Consider the following 18,893-nt stretch of genomic DNA (forward strand, 5'->3'; position numbering starts at 1 on the left):
CGAGCGCACTTCAAAAACTAGAGAAGACGCTAGGGTAGCAATGGCGGCTAGAGAGAAGTAGGGTTTGCTATGTTTCTCTTGATCTACATATCTAGTGTTTAGTGTTCACCACCAACTCTTACTCTAGTACAGAGTAAGCATGAATAAAAGGTTAACCAAAAATAAAGGGATAGTTTGATGCCTGAAAACCAGCGGACATGGTTTGCAAAAAATTGAGCATAATGTACCTAACTAAAATTAATAATTTCTTCTAATATCTCATATTGTCTTGATTCATCCAATATGTGTGTTTCTAAATGTACCTAACATCTTAGGACACCCAGCCTCAACAAACATTTGTCAAATTTTCAGATTTGTCATTTCATTAAACAATTAATAATAACTGGAAAAAAAAAAAAAAAAAGTTGCAGTGTGCATCCAGCCATCTGTTTTATCTTCCAGTATAAGAACAAAAGTTAATTTCCAAGAGGTTTTAATTAGATGCTTATGCATTCCAAAGAAGCAGGGAGGAATATGTATATGTTGATGATCTATTGATTCTATTCTTATTACTAAGAGAAGATACCCAACCAAATCTTCTCGTATATAGAATAATAGGAGTAGAAACTGAATTTGGAATGAGGAAGTCAGGAAACCTTCATCTGGTTTCTTGTTACCAGAAAATTATGAGTTCAGCGATAAGTGCAGCAAACTATTTCTTTTTTTTGTTTTTTTATTTCAAATAAAGATTGGAATAATTGGATAAATTTTGTTAGCGCTCGGTGTGCAAACTATAAAAAAATTTGTTGGGTATAATTAGAAACACTCTTCCAATATACATCGCCGCTACAGACGGTGATGTTTTTGGATTAAATGTACATTGTATGGTTACCTCATGATTTCCCAGTAAGATGCGTGTGTGTCCCTATACTAGCAATATCATCATGCATAGTAATTCCACGAAACCTCGTAAGCTGAAAGAAAAGCCTCAGTGGAGAGGGTAAATCCCTATATGGTATTAGAATCTGAACATAAAGAATATATAAATTATGCACAATTGCACAAACCTTTAACATAGTCTATACTTTTCTTGGGTTACAAAGTTTATGCACGTATTAGGGAAAGCAGATGTATCATGTTCAGCCACGAATTGTTACACAAATCACAGTTGTGAAGGCAAAGGCTTAATCTTCTCCAACAATTTTTCAGCTTCAATAAATCCAAATGATCCCACGGACAGATATTTTATATGTTTCCATCTGTTCAATTATGAATATGATAATGTATGTCAATTAACAATGAATATTTGGAGGTAAAAGAAAACTAGAGTCTCTTCCTTATTTTCTTTGAGTTAACCAAAAAAAAAAAAAAAAACTAGAGCATAGTATCCATGAAATCCAAATTTACTAACCTGGGTGTATAAGGTAGTGCAAAACAATGGAGGTGAAGATGGTTAACAGAGTTAAATGGAGGTTGATGAAAGCCAAACCTGTCAAAAGGACAGTAAAATCTCAGTTAAAATTACACCAAAGAATCACACTTTTTTCTTTAATAACCATCATCTGCAGGAACTTTCAGTCAAACCAACTAATTAGTATTTTGACTCCAGTTGTGTTTAACTTTATGAGACATGCACTCAAGATCATTTATTGATTTTTTTTTTCCTAATCATATTGTTTTCTTGGCCAATTTGTTTGTAATCATATTAAGCCTCACAAAAGTAGTCTTAAAGACATTGACAGAAAGACCATCTGCCAAAGAAGAAGAAAAGTGACAAATTGGTCCATACATACCAAAATTACAGAAATTATGAACCTTCTCATTCTCCACCAGCTCATTTCTTCATGAGTGATGTAGAATGGGTCCATGGACACCAAATTGGAAGCGGGAAGTTTCTGCAAAATTTTCACTATGTTCTTTCTGTTAGTGGTTGTTTCTTGATCCTTAAGTCTCGTAATCACCACATCAATTAAGTGTTTTGATTTGTCCTTCATTGTAGGAATCAGTTGCTTCATCAACCAACCAATTTATCTTACTCTTATTATAATAAGGAAAGCATGGATAGAGGTGGATGTAAACATCAAAACTAATCAACAGTCTAACAACTTTCATTTTTTTTCTTTTGGCAAGCTCTAGTATTTAGCGTTCACCACCAACTCTTATTTTAGTACCGAGTACGCATAAAAAAAGGTTAACCAAACGTAAGGGATGGTTTGATGCCTAAAAACCAGCATGGTTTGGAAAAAGAAAATGCCACTGTAGGATGCAGAAAATTCAGTTTATTCCAAGTACATGTAGCTAATATGGACAGCTCCGTATCTTGACAACTCTACAATTGCATTACTTACAACAAATCACAGCTAGTGCAAACAATTCAATAGAAAAGCTTATCGAAATCAATGTAATTGAGCATAATGTACCTGTATCGATGGCATTGAGGTGCATCTCTTTGTAATAGTGTTTTCCCCACTTCTAACATGTGACTTACTAAACAGAACAAAATAAATAATGGGTATAAGACTATGAAAAGAAAGAAGTTGCTGATGACCAAAAAGAAGCCACATTTGATTCAACCATGTATCATATAATCTTTAAGCAAAATCTAGATTACCCAAAGAGTAGTCTTCAGGTCTCCTTTGAAGATCATTAACAGTTGGGATGTGATCCACAGGAATAACCAAGTAGTGCCTGCAAAATTTTCACTTTATTCATTCAATCAAAATGATCATGTTGAATGGAATCAAAATGGGAATTCATTCAATACCTTGTAGCAGCGGGTTTGATGTCTTGAAAAGCAACGACCTTTTCATCCTGCAGGAAAAACCCAACGACCAATTACGGCCTCAAGATCAATTCAAGAACCAAACTCACAGATGGGTGCTGAGAAAATGGCAAGGGCTAAAACCCATTTGGGAGTTCAACTTTCTAAGCAACCAAACAAAGTACAAGGACAAGAAAATGTAGACAGGAAGAGAGAGAGAGAGCTGACCGTGTGGAGGAGAGGGGTAGAGGAGGATTTTCCGGCGATCTGGCAGAAGATGCAGCGTGAAGCTGCCGCGGCTCCCGCCATTGATGACGCTCCCTATGCTTTGTGGAGAGTTGCTGCTGAAGTTGCTTCATTATATTGGTTTGGAACAAGAATATTTGGGTCTTTTTATAAACTTTATCTTCCTTTTTGTCATTTGTTTTTTTTTTCTTTCTTTTTTTTTGAACGCAAGACGACCGACTATATTAATGAAACCAAGAGAATTACATTAGGTACAGAGGAGTTCCTCCAGTATTGTGCCATCCACTATATTTGGGTTCTTAATATTGTGGGGTTTTCAGCAAAATTATACATGCATTTGGGAATTTATGAAAAGTAAGTTTTAGACTTTGTGTACATATTGAGGAATATATTTAAAAACAAAAAACAAAATAAATTACAATGAAATTTTTTTTTAAAAACAAAATAAATTACAATGAAAAAATCTCTTAAGTAATCCAAGTTCAACACATTATAGTTGAAAGTTGAAAAAGTAATAAGATTTAAGAGTTTTTTTTTTTTTTTATCAAATGAGTGCATTCATACGGAATATATTACAAGCGGTATGAACGATACAAACAAGAGCCACTAATGTGTCACTTATAATAAGAGTCAAACCAAAAGGCTTGAACATAACTTCCTAATGGAGCTACTAATTCTCCAGTACACCATGAAACAAGAAAATGATCATACCAACCAAGGAGACTCGTAATCCAACAAACTACCAAACAAGGTTGGTAAGAAGGCGTTGGCATTCCAACTGGGTAGCAGCTCTAAGCCCATGAAGGATTGACAAATGCTCGAATCAACTCCGCCTCCTGAGTAGTGAATACACGTGATAGTTGTGGGTGTAAAGCGTCATCACTTGATCAGCGGTGTATTGTAATCAGCCACAAACGCGACCACAGAGGATCAAAGTTATTCAAAACACAAAAAACAAACAACAAAATATAAACAAGCAAAGAAAACAAAAGGAGATGCAGCACTCCTCTTGGGCTGACACAACCAGACCCAAAACTGGTGGGCCTTAGGGACAAGTCCAGGGCTCAATCCAGATCAGCCCAGCCTGAACCCAGGAGCTCTAGCTTTTGCTACCGTCGGAACCACCTTATGCCGCCCCTCAGAACCTCTACCAAGACTGCCATAAGTTGTCAATAAGATTTAAGAGTTCGATCTTAGTTATAGCTACAAAATAAAAAATGTCTAAGTAAATAATAACATCTACAGTATGTAAGTCGTCCAAACAGATCAGTTACCGTTAGTAAAATAAATTCAAAGTATGGTGATTTGAAAAATTATTATTTATTAAGTACTGAAATGAATGATGCATCACTCACATCATGTATTAGACATATAAAATCAAACAATATAGTGTTGGTTTATTTGACATTAATATGGAGAACAACAAAGTTTGTAAAAGTGAGTTCTACAAAAAATTGTTTTGGGTTTGAAGGGTCAAATTTCAATCTATTTAAAACATAGGGGGTAAAAACTTGGTCAAAACTTATATTTCGTTTCTAGGGTATTCTTTCAAAAGGAGGTTGGTTTGGTAACTCCACTTGTTACCTGTAAGTTCTATCCCTCTTCCAGTCTTCCCAGTCAAAATGCTCTACTTTTCTAACTGAATCCGTAAATTTTCGTTCCTCTGTGTTCCTCGTCCTATGTTTCATAGGAACTTGCTACCATTGTTGTCAAAACAAGTCACCCTTCAGCTTAAACCTCGTCTCACCCGAGCAATGAGCTCCCAGTTCCAGCTCCGAGTCAACCCACTCACCGGCAACTCGGAGTGGATCGTCATCGACGAGAACGAACCAGAAGGCCCAACTTCCAACACTTCCCAAAATGCCCTCCTCGCCACAACTTCGTACCTCGACATGCTCAACGACTCTCCCAGGAACAGAGCTTACCGCCAAGCCATAGACAAGACCGTAACTAAACCCTGCCGTGTTCTTGATATTGGGTACGCTTTGAATTAGTTAAATTTTTGTACTTTTTTACAGTTTTGAAAGTAATTGTTGAATTTACTGTGTGAAGCGCCGGAACTGGGTTGCTGTCGATGATGGCTGCGCGGGCAATGGGGTCGACGACATGTCGTATGGTGACGGCTTGTGAGTCTTACCTTCCAATGGTGAAGCTAATGAAGAAGGTTCTGCGCTTGAACGACATGGAAAAGCAGATAAAACTGATCAACAAGCGTTCTGATGAGCTCGAGTTGGGTGTTGATATCAATTCTCGCGCTCAAGTTCTTGTAAGTAAAGAAAGTTTGCTCCTTTTTATATGAAACGTTGCCGTTTTGATTCCAAAGACTTGTGTGTTTGAATGTGTAGGTTAGTGAGATATTGGATTCAGAGTTGTTGGGTGAAGGGTTGATACCTTCTCTGCAACATGCGCATGACATGTTGTTGGTGGAGAGTCCTGAAACGGTGCCGTATAGAGCAACCACTTATGGCCAGGTATGTGCAGATGCAAGGAGTTTTGCAATGTGATTGTAGTTTTGTACTTTGAACTCATTTTGTGTTGCTTTAACCTTGCTGCTCAGTTGGTTGAGAGCACATTTTTGTGGAAGCTTCACGATTTACGCGGTAATGAGGCAGAAGCGTGTGATGGGATTCGTCTTGTTCCGACCGGGTTTGAGAATGTTTTGGGTGTTAAGCAGCAACAATATGCGCTTCATTGTAATGCTATAGCAAATGAAGTGAAATTGGTAATGACATTATGTTAGTCTTTGATAACGTTGGGATGAATGGTGGTTTAATTTGTACTCAGTTTTTGGTTCTTCCAGCTGTCGGAACCCTTCAAGATCTTTGAATTTGATTTTTCGAAACGGCCAGAGAGTCGTGGAGAAACTGAGCTATCTATAAAGGCAACTAATGATGGTCGAGTTCATGCTGTAATTTCATGGTAATTGAATTTAAGTATTCATTTTAAGTATAACAATTTTGGGATGTGTTTGTTGAGTGTGTGCGTGTTATTTCAGGTGGATACTTCAGCTTGATCGAGAAGGGACAATCTTTTATTCCACTGCCCCTAGGTGGATAAATTTGCCAGTCAACATGAGTAAGTTGCAGACACTATTCCTCTGTGAGCAGGAACCCACGTAATTCTACTTTGTGCTATATATAGTGCTTTTTGAATCTTCAAAGTAGGTTGAGCAACTCAAATACTCGATGGAGAATTCAGTTAGATATCAATGTTGTTTTATATGATCACCCGAAATGTGAAAATGTGGTATGATAATATTAATATATTTTCTATACCCCTAATTGCATTGGGCCTGTTGTGATATATGTCAGATTTTTAAACAAAACTTGATTGAGAAACTTTCATCTATTCAGAAATTTAATGTGCAAGTTAAAAAATAAGTAATTTCCAGTGTTTTATGTTTTCTTTTGTGGGAATGCGATTAAGAAAGTGGTTTTGTATTGTTGATAGGTCACGGGGATTGGTGTGACCATTGGAAACAGTGTGTTTGGTTTGTCCCCGGTGGAGGTATGTCCGTAAACAAGGATGAAGAAGTTTGTTTGCATGCTGTTCATACAGATATTAGCATCTCATACAATATCAAGAGCCCCATATCAAGAAACAAGAGTATGCAGTATGACTTAACTAGCAGGGATCTCAAGCTCATACTACCACCAGAAAGAATTGCAATTTATGGAGACAGTGAATGGAGGCATACCATGTTTAATGCAATAAGTAATGCGGTAAGAATCATGATCTCTCTCAGCCACCTCTCCCCAAAAGAAAATACAAAACCAAGAATCTTCACATTCTTGACATGAATGGTATTCTTCACAGTTACAGGGAAGAGTTGATCCATTATGCATTGTTGCAGATGACAGCGTCTTCTTAACTCTACTGGTGGCGCATCTTTCTAAAACATCACATGTGATGTCATTCTTTCCGGGGTTGCAAGACAAGGGTTTGCAATATTTGCAAGCTGTCGCCAGTGCCAACAATTTCTCAGTGGATCGTGTAGAGTATATTAAAAAGAAGAAAACTATGTTAACTCTGCATGACACACATCAGAAAAAGGTTTTTTGTTCTCAATTTTTACCATCAGTTTAATTCCTAGTATTGAAGGAATATAATCTTTGGGTCTCTGTACGTGTATCTGCTCTTTAAGCTTCCAGTTGAAATGGGTTACAATAATGATGCATTGAACAATTATTTTCTGTTTCCTCCTTTTGCTGGTAGAGTTTCATTGGGTGGTTAAATATTTAAAGATCTGAAATTTGTGCTATTGTAGCCAAACCTTACTGTATTATGTTCAAAATTTGAGGCTGAGAGGTGGGCGAAAGTACGGTGTTTTGCTGTTGGAAACTTAGAGTCGGAATCTAACCAGTCTTGGGATTTTGTCCTATTTGTAGGTTGACCTGTTGATTGCAGAACCTTTCTACTATGGAACAGATAACATGCTTCCATGGCAGAACCTCCGGTTCTGGTATTTAATTGTAATTTGATTTTCCAGTAATTGCTCATGAGATTTCATGCACAGTATATACATATATGGACAATATGTAGACTCAAATATGGGATGGCGTGTGTGCTCTCCAGCAGAGTTACCAGCGTCTTTTTTTTTTAAATTAATATTGTCCTTTTTCTTATTGGTTACAATATTGTCCTTATAAGTTGATATATAGTGTTCATGGAGACTTCTTTAAACCAATATGTATAATACCATCTATTCTTCTTTTTGATATGGTTGAAGGAATGAGCGGACAATGCTGGATTCTGTCCTATCTGAAGATGCATTGATAATGCCTTGTAAGGCAATATTGAAAGCTTGTGCATTGTCTATCCCTGTAAGTTTTGTTCCTACATGTTTGAAACATGTACAAGTAATTGTTCACTATAGATCTCAAGTTATGGCATCTGATCTCCTTGTACAGGATCTTTGGAATAGTCGTCGTAGCTTAAGTAAGATCGAAGGGTTTGACCATTCTGTTGTAAACTCCACCTTAGGGGCATGTGGTGAACTACCTGGGGAGCAAGAGGGTCCTTGTCTGCCCTATTTTATTTGGCAGTGTGGAAATGTTAAGGTAATCAATCTAAGTAGAGTTGTGTTTTATAAAGAGGAGCGTTTCAGGATAATAATATGAGTTCCATTTTGGAATGAGAAAAATGTACTAATATAGGGCAACTATATTCGAAAATATTTCAGAAACTCAGTGAAGCATTTACGGTCATGGAGTTTGATTTCTCAAAACTTATAATGCCATCTCATGGAAAAACCCAGGTATTACAATCACCCCTTAAAATCTGAGTAGTGATATTTGTGGTTATCCTTATAGAAATCTGGTCACAGTTGGCACTTACTTCAAAGTGCAGTACTGCGAGTAAATTTCTTACCCAGACATGATGAAGCATTTTACTCTGTTGTTTAGCACTCACCGTGGAACGAATGATATGTGATTGTTCTCACTAAAGTTTGATTGTAGGACCTTCGGGTTGCAGAACTAATTGTCTTGTACTTTACATGTAATAAGTTCGTATGATTGCCTTCTAAACTTGTATTCCCTTTCCCTCTCAAGTAACATCTGGATTTGATTATATGGTGATATACTTTTTTATTTAATAAACTTTCAAATTGGTAGAAGGATCAGCAGTTTAATTGCTTGATGGAATACACTCCCTGCAGATTGAATTTACTGTGTCAGGGATATGCCACGGGTTTGCAGTATGGATTGATTGGGTGATGGATTCAGAGCACTCCATTGTATTGTCTACAGGGCCAGGTATGGTTAGGTTGTGTATCTCAGCAATTCAATGGAAGCTTATTTGATTGTTCCATGACTCAACTTGATAGAAAAGAAAAGAAAAACAAGAAGAGGAACTTGATAAGGTCCTGCTGACATTTCTAGTGTTGTTAAATGTGGATTCAGATAAGAGGTATTGGAAGCAAGGAGTAAAGCTTCTGGCCAAGCCTGTGGGAGTTGGCAAAAGTTGCTCTTCTGCAGTTATTGAAGCTTCGTTTGACCCATCAAGTGGCGACCTGGATGTTAGACATGCTTTCTCATAGATTCTCAAAATAGTCCGTCACATTTTGGAGTTTTAACATATTTGTAAAGAGTTGTGATCTACTAGTTGAGGGTGCAATCCCAATTTTTTTCATGGCTTGCTCCATTTGATGCTTGGATAAATTGATATTCTTTACTGAATTTCACTACCGGCATTAGTAATTTTGATTTTCTGAGGCATAGAAAGTATCTGTTCTTCGATGTCAAACATAAGCTCAGTAAGTCGATTCCCCGTGGGATCCCAGTGTTCCTAATTCAGGGAGTAGAGACTAGAACAGAGAGTGAAATAGTTTCTGCCACCAAGCAATTTAAACCCCATAAGGAGGAATTGCAACTGGAAATGGTACTAGTAAAATTCCAACTAGAATGTACTTTACACAGCACAAGGAAATGAATTACACATAATCTTCCAAATCGATTCCTTTCTAAGTATCGAGTAAAACTGTAAAACTATACTTTCAACGTAGGTATCACGTATCCGCATGACAGTTGAGATAGCCAACTTAAACTATATGATACCTATGGTCCATTGTATTAGTCCGGTATCTGGGTCGTGCTTTTTCCTTCTGCAAAATTAGATATTGCAATAGCATTTTAGACTTCCTTCCTACATATATAATTTCCTTAAAGACTAGCAACTTTTTAGATTTAGATTTCTTTAAACCCGAGTATTATTTTCTTTCAAGATGTATTATTCATATTGACTTAAATTGATGTCTTCCCTACATGTTTTGAAGGAAGCATCATGTAGTAACATAGAACATTGCAGAGCTTTATTGCAGAACATTATGTGTATGTGCAGTGTTACCATATGACAACACTCATTGCAAGTGGAGTTCTGGATAATAGTAATTTCAATAGGGCCTTTCAATATCCTCAAATCCATTCCAAATTAGTGAAAAGGTATGACCTTTTGTGGTGATTTACCAACCAAAACTACATACCAACTGCCAAATGAGATTCAATTTGATAAAATATATTACAGTTAACGTTCGACTGCCAATTGAAAGCATGGGACAGCAACCCAAAAAGTCTGATCATCAGACTTCTAAGTTCTATTACAATTTTACCCTTGCTAGGTTCAGTTAATCTTCTCATGAACTTGTTTGCATTTCTCCACCGGCTAGTCGTTAGCCAAGTTTCCAGGTAGCCGGACCAAACATCCCGTGTTCAAACTCTTCGGGGTTGGTAGTTAAAAATAAATTAAATTAAATTAAAAGTAAAAGAAAAAAAAAACTCTTAATCACAAACTCAGCATTGTCACATTTATACATGGATATAGTATCCAAATACATCAAAATATATTCCATATCATTGGAGAACGCTGGAAGCTGGGCAGGTATGACACTGATTCTAGTAAAAATGGCTATTATTCAAACTTCAGCCAAAGTATAACACAGAAAGGGGAAGGGAAATATTTTTTTTTCCCCTTCTTTTCATAGTTCTTAACATTTCAAGAAACAAAGATGCAGCAGCTGTAAGGAAAAAAAGAAAAGAGGAAATTTACATTTTGGGTTACCAAAATCTAATTCTGTAAGAGGCTTGTCTAACATGCAAAATGTGAGGTAATCAAAATGTAGATTTAAGCATCGTAAAATGGATACTCAAATTCTGTGCCTTTCCTGAGGTATAAGCAACTCGGCATAATCATCAACTACCACCTGATACCAATAAAAATAAGGCAAAATTAAAATTAGCCATAGGAAATTCAATACTCATAGGACATCTGTGTTTCAAAAACGAGGAAACTGCAGTGTACCTCGTATATATTGCCACCATAAGTGTACTCCACATACAACTGCTTAGGCTCTCCAGGACATGGATCACAAAAGCCCATAATGCCAGACTTCTTTACGCCTTCATGAAGCTGCCAGATCAAATTAAGAAATCAGAAGTCTTGGCAAAATTATTGAACCCATAAGTATTTGTGTTTGAGTTAAAACTTTTTCTGGATCATAAGTGGTGATTCAGAACAGAATATCAGACTGGTATGCCAAGCAGTTGCAATTCAGTTACTAAAGAATGAGTTACGTGTTAACCTAACACTCCTTCTTATATCTACCGGAACAGTAGTTGTAAAACAGTAAGATCATCACTTAGTTGCGCTTGAGAAACAACAAACCTTGAGTTGCCCATCGTCGCTGACAAGGAAATTTAGAGGCAATGCAACATCAATGAACTGTGAAGCTAATTCATCATTTGGTTCTACAGGTTCATCCCTTTTCTTCAAAGCTTTAACACTCCCGTACAATGCCTTTGTGATTACCAAGCCCCCTACTTCTTGCTGCTTTTTCTGTTTCCTATTTGCTACATTTTGTAATAACTGCTTAGCTTTATCTGCTGCTGCTCGTGCCTCTTGAACCTGCAGAAAGAGGGTTATAAATTCTTCCACATTTTCACACAAGGCCAAAGAAAGGAAAAGCGAGATATCCACGGTGTATAAATCAAAGGTTTACCAAATATTATAAAGCAGATTTGGCCTGCAATATAATCTAAAATTTGCAAACACAAGAACCTAACTCAAAACCAAGAGCATCTTTTTAGCATTTCACCACCAATTTTTTTTTATTGGACAACACCACCGACATTTTCTTGCAATTAACAACTACATGCCTAGTGTAAAGAAATTTTCCTACTAACCATGATTATTCACACCAAATGAAGACAAAATTAATTATAGGAAATCCAACATTTGCAGATATTTAGGTCTGACATTAAACAAGGGAAGAGTAAGAAGCATGCATAAAGCACAACAAAGCACACATATTATATTACATATGGATGACCATACCTTGGCAGAAGTTCTTTCCATGTTCTCTAGAGCCTTCTGCTTTTCCCTCTTAAGATAATAAGGTTTGAGGATGAATTTCTGCAAGCATACAAAGAGGACACAGAATCAATAGGCAATATATTGATCAACATAGCCAGCTCTGAAACATAAAATTAGAACACTTCCATTTCCAAATACCAAGTAAATTTCACACTTCACCAAAATGATTATTTAGGAACTCTGCAGACTAACAAATACAAGCTAGCACCTGAGGATATCTCTAACCTTCATTATCAATAGCACAACTACTCTAAATTAAAATCTTGGCACCTGCTGGATATCCCTTTTCCACTTTCTTAACTCTTCTGTCTATGATTACAAAGTCGGATTTTTACTACTAACCTAGGGATTCAGGGAAAACCTAAAAAAATAAGGCACTGAATATATAATTCCCGGATCAACTAAACTTGTTGATATAATATATTGCATCTTCAAGTCTCCAGCCCATATATCACCTATTATTTGTTTCCCAGAGATCTCTTTTCCTCTTTTACTAATTCTTATTTCTATGATACCAAAGTCAGCCTTTGCTAATTATCTTGGAGATCAGAGAAACCTGTAAATTTTACAGGTTCAACAATAGCTCAACCTAGAAGAAGATTCTTTTCCACAATAGGAGTACCCACGTTACATCAAAAATATATAGAAACATCAGACATGGCTGTCTTCTAGATGGCTATTCTTTCTTTAAGATTTACATGATGACTTTCATGTTGCAAGCACAAGACAAAATTAGAAACTGGTTAGAGTATGCTCTGGGAAAAAGGTATGATTTACATTCTAAAAATGATGAGATAGATAGAGAGAGAACAAGGAAACTCTTCCTGCCTTGGATATATAAAGCTAAGAATTGACACTGAAAGGACCTTATCAAAAAGAGAAGAAAAGAAAAACAAATAATGAGCATACCAGTAAAAACCTAGCATATAATTTGAGCTATTATGCAGAAGTTTAGGAGCAATAACATATTCAAAACAAATGTGTCAAAAATAGTTAGATAATAACCTTGGCTAAGAAGTACAACGATGTTGGAATTAAGAATGCTCCAGTTGCAAACACGGGATTCAAATGCCTTGAAAGCAAAATCTGCATGTAAAGCCCATGAGAAATAAGTGAAAACTTCAACAACAACAACAAAAAATTAAAAAAAATAATAGAATAAATTTCCAAACTTTAAGAATTGATATAGTATAAAACCAACAAATTCATTTCCACATTAAACAGGTGTTGTGGACTGCCTAAGAAGTTGCTATATCAGGTGTTGTGTTATTGTGATGCAGCCTCAGTTTTCATGTAGTGGTTTTATTTATTTGTCCGGTACCATACAGATAGAACTTTGTTTCTTGTGAAAAGTAAGGAAAAAAAAATGTACACAGATCTAAAACTATCACACAAAAACTAATAATTTATCAGATCAAGAATTGCTTCTATGTCAGTTTTATTTTAAAATCATCCCAGTGGCACTACTGCATCAAAAAGATTTATTATTTCGAGTTTCGAGTAAAGCTAACAAAGCATCAACTAGAAAAGCAATAGCTCCTAGAGAACCCCCGGCTTTTATTTGTACAACCATATAATGCCAACGGCTCTCCCCAAACTTCGACACGGCCACAATTTATAATCCCAAAGTGCATTAATATGAAGGTGCACAGACAAATGAACAACTTACAAGTCAAACTAGCACACTAACATCTAGAGTTCGGGAAAATGAGATAATGCTTACAGGAACAATTAACTTTTGACCTCCACGATGCAATTCCAATTTCCAAGAGATACCCTGCCATAGGAGGAAATATATAAGCTTATAGAACAGTCAAGGTATATATAGAAGTCACACATGAGTTAACGGAACAGTCAATTTATCAGAGAAATATGATGAACTTTAAATATAGCCAGTAACAAAACACTTGACAGTTGCACAACTAATACACAATATTTACGAAATTCTGAAGAAATTCATTTTATTGCACCATTAACCTGCATTTAACTTTGGGAAAAAAAAAATTCAGGAAACCTCTAAATCCCACAACGATGCTAAAAGGGGGGAAATGACAAACCAACTAAACTGAACAAAAAAGGCCAGCACAGAATTTATTTTTAACTAATTCTTTATATTTATCTGACCATTGGGTGAACATGGTTTCAGATATGTAAAGACCTAAAGTCACATTTTGGTAGGCAGCTCAATGGCCTAAAAACCGTTAAGCCAATGAATACCAAAGCACAGCCAGTTGACTGACCCTTTCCCAACTCCCACTTCAATTCCCTCCAATATCAATTGTTTTTCCTTTGATTATGTTTTCTGCTTTACTTTTATCTGGAAAATGGTGAAATACTCATGATTTAGTTTGCAAAGAATGCCTGTGCGTTAAGTTTTCTTTCCTGCTTTTAAAACTGTCAACTATTCATCAAAGCACATCAAGCTCATCATCCAAACCGAAGTCTTTTTTGGTTTGGATGAGATCATTTTCCCCTCCTCAGTTAGTTGATATTAGGTTCAAATTTCCAAAACCAACATAGATCAGTCCAGTTGCTAGGCATGAAAATTCCAAAATCAACCAACCGAGGATGAGCACCCCTACTCCCTGAAAGTTATCCTAGAAATTTTTTCTGGCAACTCGCATTATTACTGTATCTTCAAGATATCTTAGGAAGAAAGGTTTTTACAATGACTCAGATATATTAATTTAAATTGGTTATCACTATTCCAAGACATTTAATTAGGTTCCACATAATTAAAAAATTAAGATAAAGCATAAATTTACTGATATTTTTTGTTCCAATGGAGGAAAATTTTCTGGAAAGTATATTCCAACCAATAAATGCAGCTTAAAATTTTTGAACATATATATAGTTCCATTTGAATCACCTGAATTCCTATTGAATACAACATGCGGACAGTGCTAAATTTAGATAACTTTCTCCCACCACCAACTTCAAGCACAAGGGCATGGCTGCATTAATAACAAATAAAATTCAGTAGTTTATAGCGAACACACACACACAAGCACTTGAACCATCAAAATAGTATTTCCATTTGGGTAACATGCCTATATATCAAGTTCATATCAGACTAGGAGTACAAAAGAAGACTCCATATAAATTCCTAAACAACCGGAACTAGATTCCTCTATGTAGCATGGTTAGTATACAGAGGGATCTTAAGATATGTATGACTGAAAAATTAGATTGAACTATTGAAGACATTACTGGTAATATATTCTTTTCTAAGAGAACATCACCAAGAACAAGGTTTTCACTGATAGCCATGGCCTACTGATCCAATAATTATAAAATTGTGAAGCGTGAAGAAATAAGTAAATTTCAACAAAGGCAGTAGTAAGCATTTGCTCATAATATACCTTCCAATTTTGCCTTCTAGATGACCATGAGACTTTTTTGAAAAACGACGAGTATAATTGGCTGACGCCTCAAAAGAATTTATTCCCAACTGTAAAAGTTGAACATGAATGAAGAAGTGAATTATGGAAGAACTTAATATTGAGTTAGAAAAAAAAAAACAGTAATATAGAGTCACTAAGATGTAAATTGTACTGCAATTTCATTTATAGAAATGTTGAAATGTAGAATGAAAAATCAGAAAAGTGTAGACTAATAGAGGCTTTCACAACTGCATGTCTCCATGATATTCCCGTTCAACAGATTTTTAAGTCTCAAACATAAATGTACCTTCAGCTGTCCAGAAGCAGATGATTTCTGTTCTTTCTTTTGCCATCCTACTCCAATAGTTGAATCAGAGCCCAGAGCAAGCTCTATCTGTTAAGAGAAAGTGACATGTTAGCAATCACCAAAAAGAAAAAATGCATATGTACTACCCAAATTAGTTCTGTACTTTTTTATTGTTCACAACACATTCACAAGCTGGGTCCAGTTCATATTCCTGAAGCTTTCACTTGCTTTTTTTTTTTTTTTTTAATTCTTCCCATATAAAAAAATAATAAATATAAAAAGACACATAATTATGCAAAGATTTGGTATGTCCATGTAAAGATGGAATACATTTCTACTGCAAACATAGTTGGGATGCATCCGACACATTCATGCCTAAAAGAAAATGCTTCCATTTTGCAAAGTAGTCATGCATAATCTCCTATTGCTAATGTTACAAAATACAACACAAAGCCTCAAAACAAAAACAATAAGAAATTGAGTCAACTAACAAGGCACATACATTTCCACTTGTAGTTTCAGACAGTTGTCGCGTCCACATGTTGGAAAGATTCAGCGAACCGTCTTTCAAAGACAGTGCAAGTCCCATTGTTGCAGTTAAATGTTGGGATAAGTGACTGGAAGAAGAGACCATGAAGATGAGAGGAGGAACCAACAAAGTGCTGAAAAGTCAAACTGATCAATCACTTACCGAGATGTCTGCACCCCAAGAAGCGACCTTAAGCCGGTTGAGCCTACAAACTCTATGGAAGAAACTGGTGAAAGCTGATGCTGAAAAACAAGAGTAGCTCCTCCGCCGCCAGAGTTCCCATTAACTGCCACATTTCCACCAATTGATAGTGCATTGCGTGTTGATAGCTGAGACTGAACTGAACTTGTCATAGCCATTCTGACATGTATGTATTAAACATATTAGTTCTCGGACAAAACAACAGGCACGGTGGTATAGTAAACACAACTTTCCTTTCAGATACCAAGGACAATTATGTGAATAAGATTCTAGGAACGTTAGTGGCATTGCCTTTCAAAACAACATCTTAATAAAATTATAAAAAATAAATAATAATCATGATATAAAATAAGCGAGCAAAAAAAAGCGATAATCTACAAACTGTGACTATGTCGATTATAAAAGCACATTTATAATGATGGAAGGTGTAAAATAACTAGAGACATAAGGAGCTAAGAACATCGCCTGCGCCTGTAAGTGTGTGACACTTGGCCAAGAAGTAAAGGAAGACACTCAGATGGACAAATATTATCAACTTATTACAATGTACGCCAGCCTAACTGGAGAATTTTCCCAGTAAATTAGCTACAAAGACTGTCTCTTGTAGTAAAAGAACAATGTTGGCCAAATTGTTTTAGTCTTCTTCAAGATGATCTATCACCAAAGGACCAAAAAGTAATTACGAATGAACTGAGCTGTACCCTCTCATGAAGCCATGGCCGCGTAAAAAGTGTGGTAAGGACATATTGGCCAGTATGGTACCAGAAGGTTGAAAATGTGCTGCGACCTTCTGCTGTTCCTTCAATTTCCGCAACCTCTCAAGTTCCTCCTTTAGCTCTTCTGCTTTATTGAGCTTTGTACCAAGCTCCAAACCAGAAGTCAACCCTTCCATACCATAAATGTCATATATCTTCCTTTTGTTCTCATCCGACAATATCTCATAAGCTTCGCATATTCGTTGGAAGTTTTCTGTAGCAGCTTCTTTCATCTGAAACATATCGATCAAGTTCAACATCCATAGAAAACATTAGCTTTGCACTAGAACATTACAGCACCAATGTCCTCCAAAGCACAACACGTTTATGATTGTTCTAAGCACAATTAACTAAAACAAAACCAACCCAATAGAACCAATGTCCCAAAAAACCAAAAACAAAAATCACTGCCCCAAGTAAAACACATATAGTGACCAAATACAGAAACTGATATCTACCCAATAAGAGAAAGATTGAAACTTTATAAAAATTACAAAGCAAGTGAATTAAGATTCAGAGTAAGACGTACATGGGGAGCTTGAATCTTATCTGGGTGGTAGATTTGGGCCCATTGCCGGTAAGATTTTCTGATTTCCTCATCGGAGGCGTCGGGCGATATGTGAAGCAGTGCGTACAGTTCTCTATTGGGTGGTCCGTCCTCCTCTTCCTTCATCTTTACTTGTTCTCTGCTTCTCTGTTGCTCTCTGTATTGGGAGTTTGTGTTTTGATATGGAAGTCGAAAATTTAGGGGTTTATGGGTTTTTGCTGAAGCCGGTGGCTCTGTCACCAACTGAAAGAGTGTGTACCACGGAGGACCTTTGTCAAAACGTAAGGCTTTTGCTTCTTGTTTCTTAAGAATTCTTCATGGGCCGGGTTTGGTTTCTTGTAACTTATCAAGCTTTTTCTTTGGCAAAACGAAAGGTCAAGTCGAATCCAAGTTGAGTTAGGCACACCTAGTCTCTACCCAAATGGCTTGGCCATTGATCCCTCCAAGGCCCAAGTTCAATGTTTTTCAAAGCAAGTCTAGGAGTGCGTGCACCGACCCATGAAAATTCTGGGCAAGGCCCAAAAGAGCCCATGGAACCGAAAATTTTGAAGTTCGTTCTTAAGAAGTTCATTATCTGATATTTTTTATGACAATGCACTAATATGTGTTAGAGAGAAAATATCTCACATTAGAAAAGTGACAAATAAAATATAACTTATAAGTGGTGGCTTTCACCTAATTATACCGAGACCTTTTGTGATTAAAACTCAACACTTATTAGATGGTTAAGTTAGAACAATATCGGTACAATGGTGAGCTACATGCCACACTTGTTGTTGTTTAACAATAAGGCACACCGGTTAGATTGCTGAAAATAGGTGAGCGAGTTAATATTTGGTACATGTGATCAAATTGAGAATCATTCCCATTGTGGTGTGGCCATTGTCCTCATTTTAGAAGCTATGCTAAATGAAAGTGTAGGTGAAACTTTGCAGATCATATCGATGTAGATCAAGCAAGCACATGTGTTTCCACTTAAAACTTCGACTATTCTGATCAAAAATATATATTAATTAACATAGCACTACTACTTAAGATCGAGGTCATGAGTTCGAGTCACCATGGGGGTAGGAGTGAAATCCTTTGATCCTCTTTTAAAAATAAAAAATAAAAAAACATAGCACCAATTTACAATTTGATCGGTCTTTCTTCAAATCCAAGAGTAATGCATGCTTATGCATAAATGAAAATTGGAACTTATAGGAAAACACTACAGTAGCTGAGAAACTAAATTAATTAGAAGCAGATTTAGGTAAAGAGGGGCATCCATACATACATCATTCAAGAATTACTGAAACCAATAATTACTCCGCAACA

At 36.3% G+C, this 18,893-nt stretch overlaps 3 protein-coding genes across 3 annotated transcripts; 1 reads left to right on the plus strand and 2 right to left on the minus strand.

Moving 5' to 3' along the window:
* Nucleotides 1–926: 926 nt before the first annotated feature.
* On the minus strand, nucleotides 927–3,174 carry LOC112179630 (bifunctional adenosine 5'-phosphosulfate phosphorylase/adenylylsulfatase HINT4). The gene is made up of 6 exons (XM_024318084.2): nucleotides 2,969–3,174; nucleotides 2,744–2,790; nucleotides 2,591–2,667; nucleotides 2,400–2,466; nucleotides 1,391–1,468; nucleotides 927–1,238 (listed from the first exon to the last, which is right to left on the minus strand). The coding sequence occupies exons 1-6, from the start codon at nucleotides 3,047–3,049 to the stop codon at nucleotides 1,142–1,144; spliced, it is 447 nt and encodes a 148-aa protein (XP_024173852.1). The 5' UTR covers nucleotides 3,050–3,174; the 3' UTR covers nucleotides 927–1,141.
* A 1,370-nt stretch (nucleotides 3,175–4,544) lies between these two features.
* On the plus strand, nucleotides 4,545–9,192 carry LOC112175442 (protein arginine N-methyltransferase 1.6). Its single transcript, XM_024313117.2, has 14 exons — nucleotides 4,545–4,964; nucleotides 5,039–5,252; nucleotides 5,332–5,457; nucleotides 5,544–5,708; nucleotides 5,787–5,905; nucleotides 5,982–6,061; nucleotides 6,437–6,708; nucleotides 6,803–7,039; nucleotides 7,375–7,448; nucleotides 7,716–7,809; nucleotides 7,897–8,046; nucleotides 8,169–8,243; nucleotides 8,646–8,742; nucleotides 8,890–9,192. The coding sequence occupies exons 1-14, from the start codon at nucleotides 4,666–4,668 to the stop codon at nucleotides 9,024–9,026; spliced, it is 2,139 nt and encodes a 712-aa protein (XP_024168885.1). The 5' UTR covers nucleotides 4,545–4,665; the 3' UTR covers nucleotides 9,027–9,192.
* Nucleotides 9,193–10,263: 1,071 nt separating this feature from the next.
* Nucleotides 10,264–17,861, minus strand: LOC112180829 (chaperone protein dnaJ 13). The gene is made up of 13 exons (XM_024319387.2): nucleotides 17,559–17,861; nucleotides 16,976–17,262; nucleotides 16,236–16,433; nucleotides 16,047–16,161; nucleotides 15,545–15,631; nucleotides 15,217–15,305; nucleotides 14,724–14,808; nucleotides 13,578–13,631; nucleotides 12,860–12,940; nucleotides 11,816–11,893; nucleotides 11,147–11,386; nucleotides 10,784–10,891; nucleotides 10,264–10,685 (listed from the first exon to the last, which is right to left on the minus strand). The coding sequence occupies exons 1-13, from the start codon at nucleotides 17,700–17,702 to the stop codon at nucleotides 10,629–10,631; spliced, it is 1,623 nt and encodes a 540-aa protein (XP_024175155.1). The 5' UTR covers nucleotides 17,703–17,861; the 3' UTR covers nucleotides 10,264–10,628.
* Nucleotides 17,862–18,893: the final 1,032 nt, after the last annotated feature.

This window comes from Rosa chinensis, chromosome 7, assembly GCF_002994745.2.
Source record: "Rosa chinensis cultivar Old Blush chromosome 7, RchiOBHm-V2, whole genome shotgun sequence".
NCBI classification, from domain to species: Eukaryota; Viridiplantae; Streptophyta; class Magnoliopsida; order Rosales; family Rosaceae; genus Rosa; species Rosa chinensis.

Bases quoted from the DNA above. Each gene is read 5' to 3' on its own strand.
- LOC112179630 (XM_024318084.2), bottom strand. From the start codon at position 3,049: ATGGCGGGAGCCGCGGCAGCTTCACGCTGCATCTTCTGCCAGATCGCC. The intron at 2,668-2,743 runs GTATTGAATGAA...AAAATTTTGCAG, and splicing joins ATCAAACCCGCTGCTACAAG to GCACTACTTGGTTATTCCTG. The intron at 1,239-1,390 runs GTTAGTAAATTT...ATAATTGAACAG, and splicing joins GCACTACCTTATACACCCAG to ATGGAAACATATAAAATATC.
- LOC112180829 (XM_024319387.2), bottom strand. From the start codon at position 17,702: ATGAAGGAAGAGGAGGACGGACCACCCAATAGAGAACTGTACGCACTG. The intron at 17,263-17,558 runs GTACGTCTTACT...GATATGTTTCAG, and splicing joins ATAAGATTCAAGCTCCCCAT to ATGAAAGAAGCTGCTACAGA. The intron at 15,306-15,544 runs GTACATTTATGT...CAACTTTTACAG, and splicing joins CTGCTTCTGGACAGCTGAAG to TTGGGAATAAATTCTTTTGA.
- LOC112175442 (XM_024313117.2), top strand. From the start codon at position 4,666: ATGTTTCATAGGAACTTGCTACCATTGTTGTCAAAACAAGTCACCCTT. The intron at 8,047-8,168 runs GTAATCAATCTA...AAAATATTTCAG, and splicing joins GGCAGTGTGGAAATGTTAAG to AAACTCAGTGAAGCATTTAC. The intron at 8,743-8,889 runs GTATGGTTAGGT...ATGTGGATTCAG, and splicing joins TGTATTGTCTACAGGGCCAG to ATAAGAGGTATTGGAAGCAA.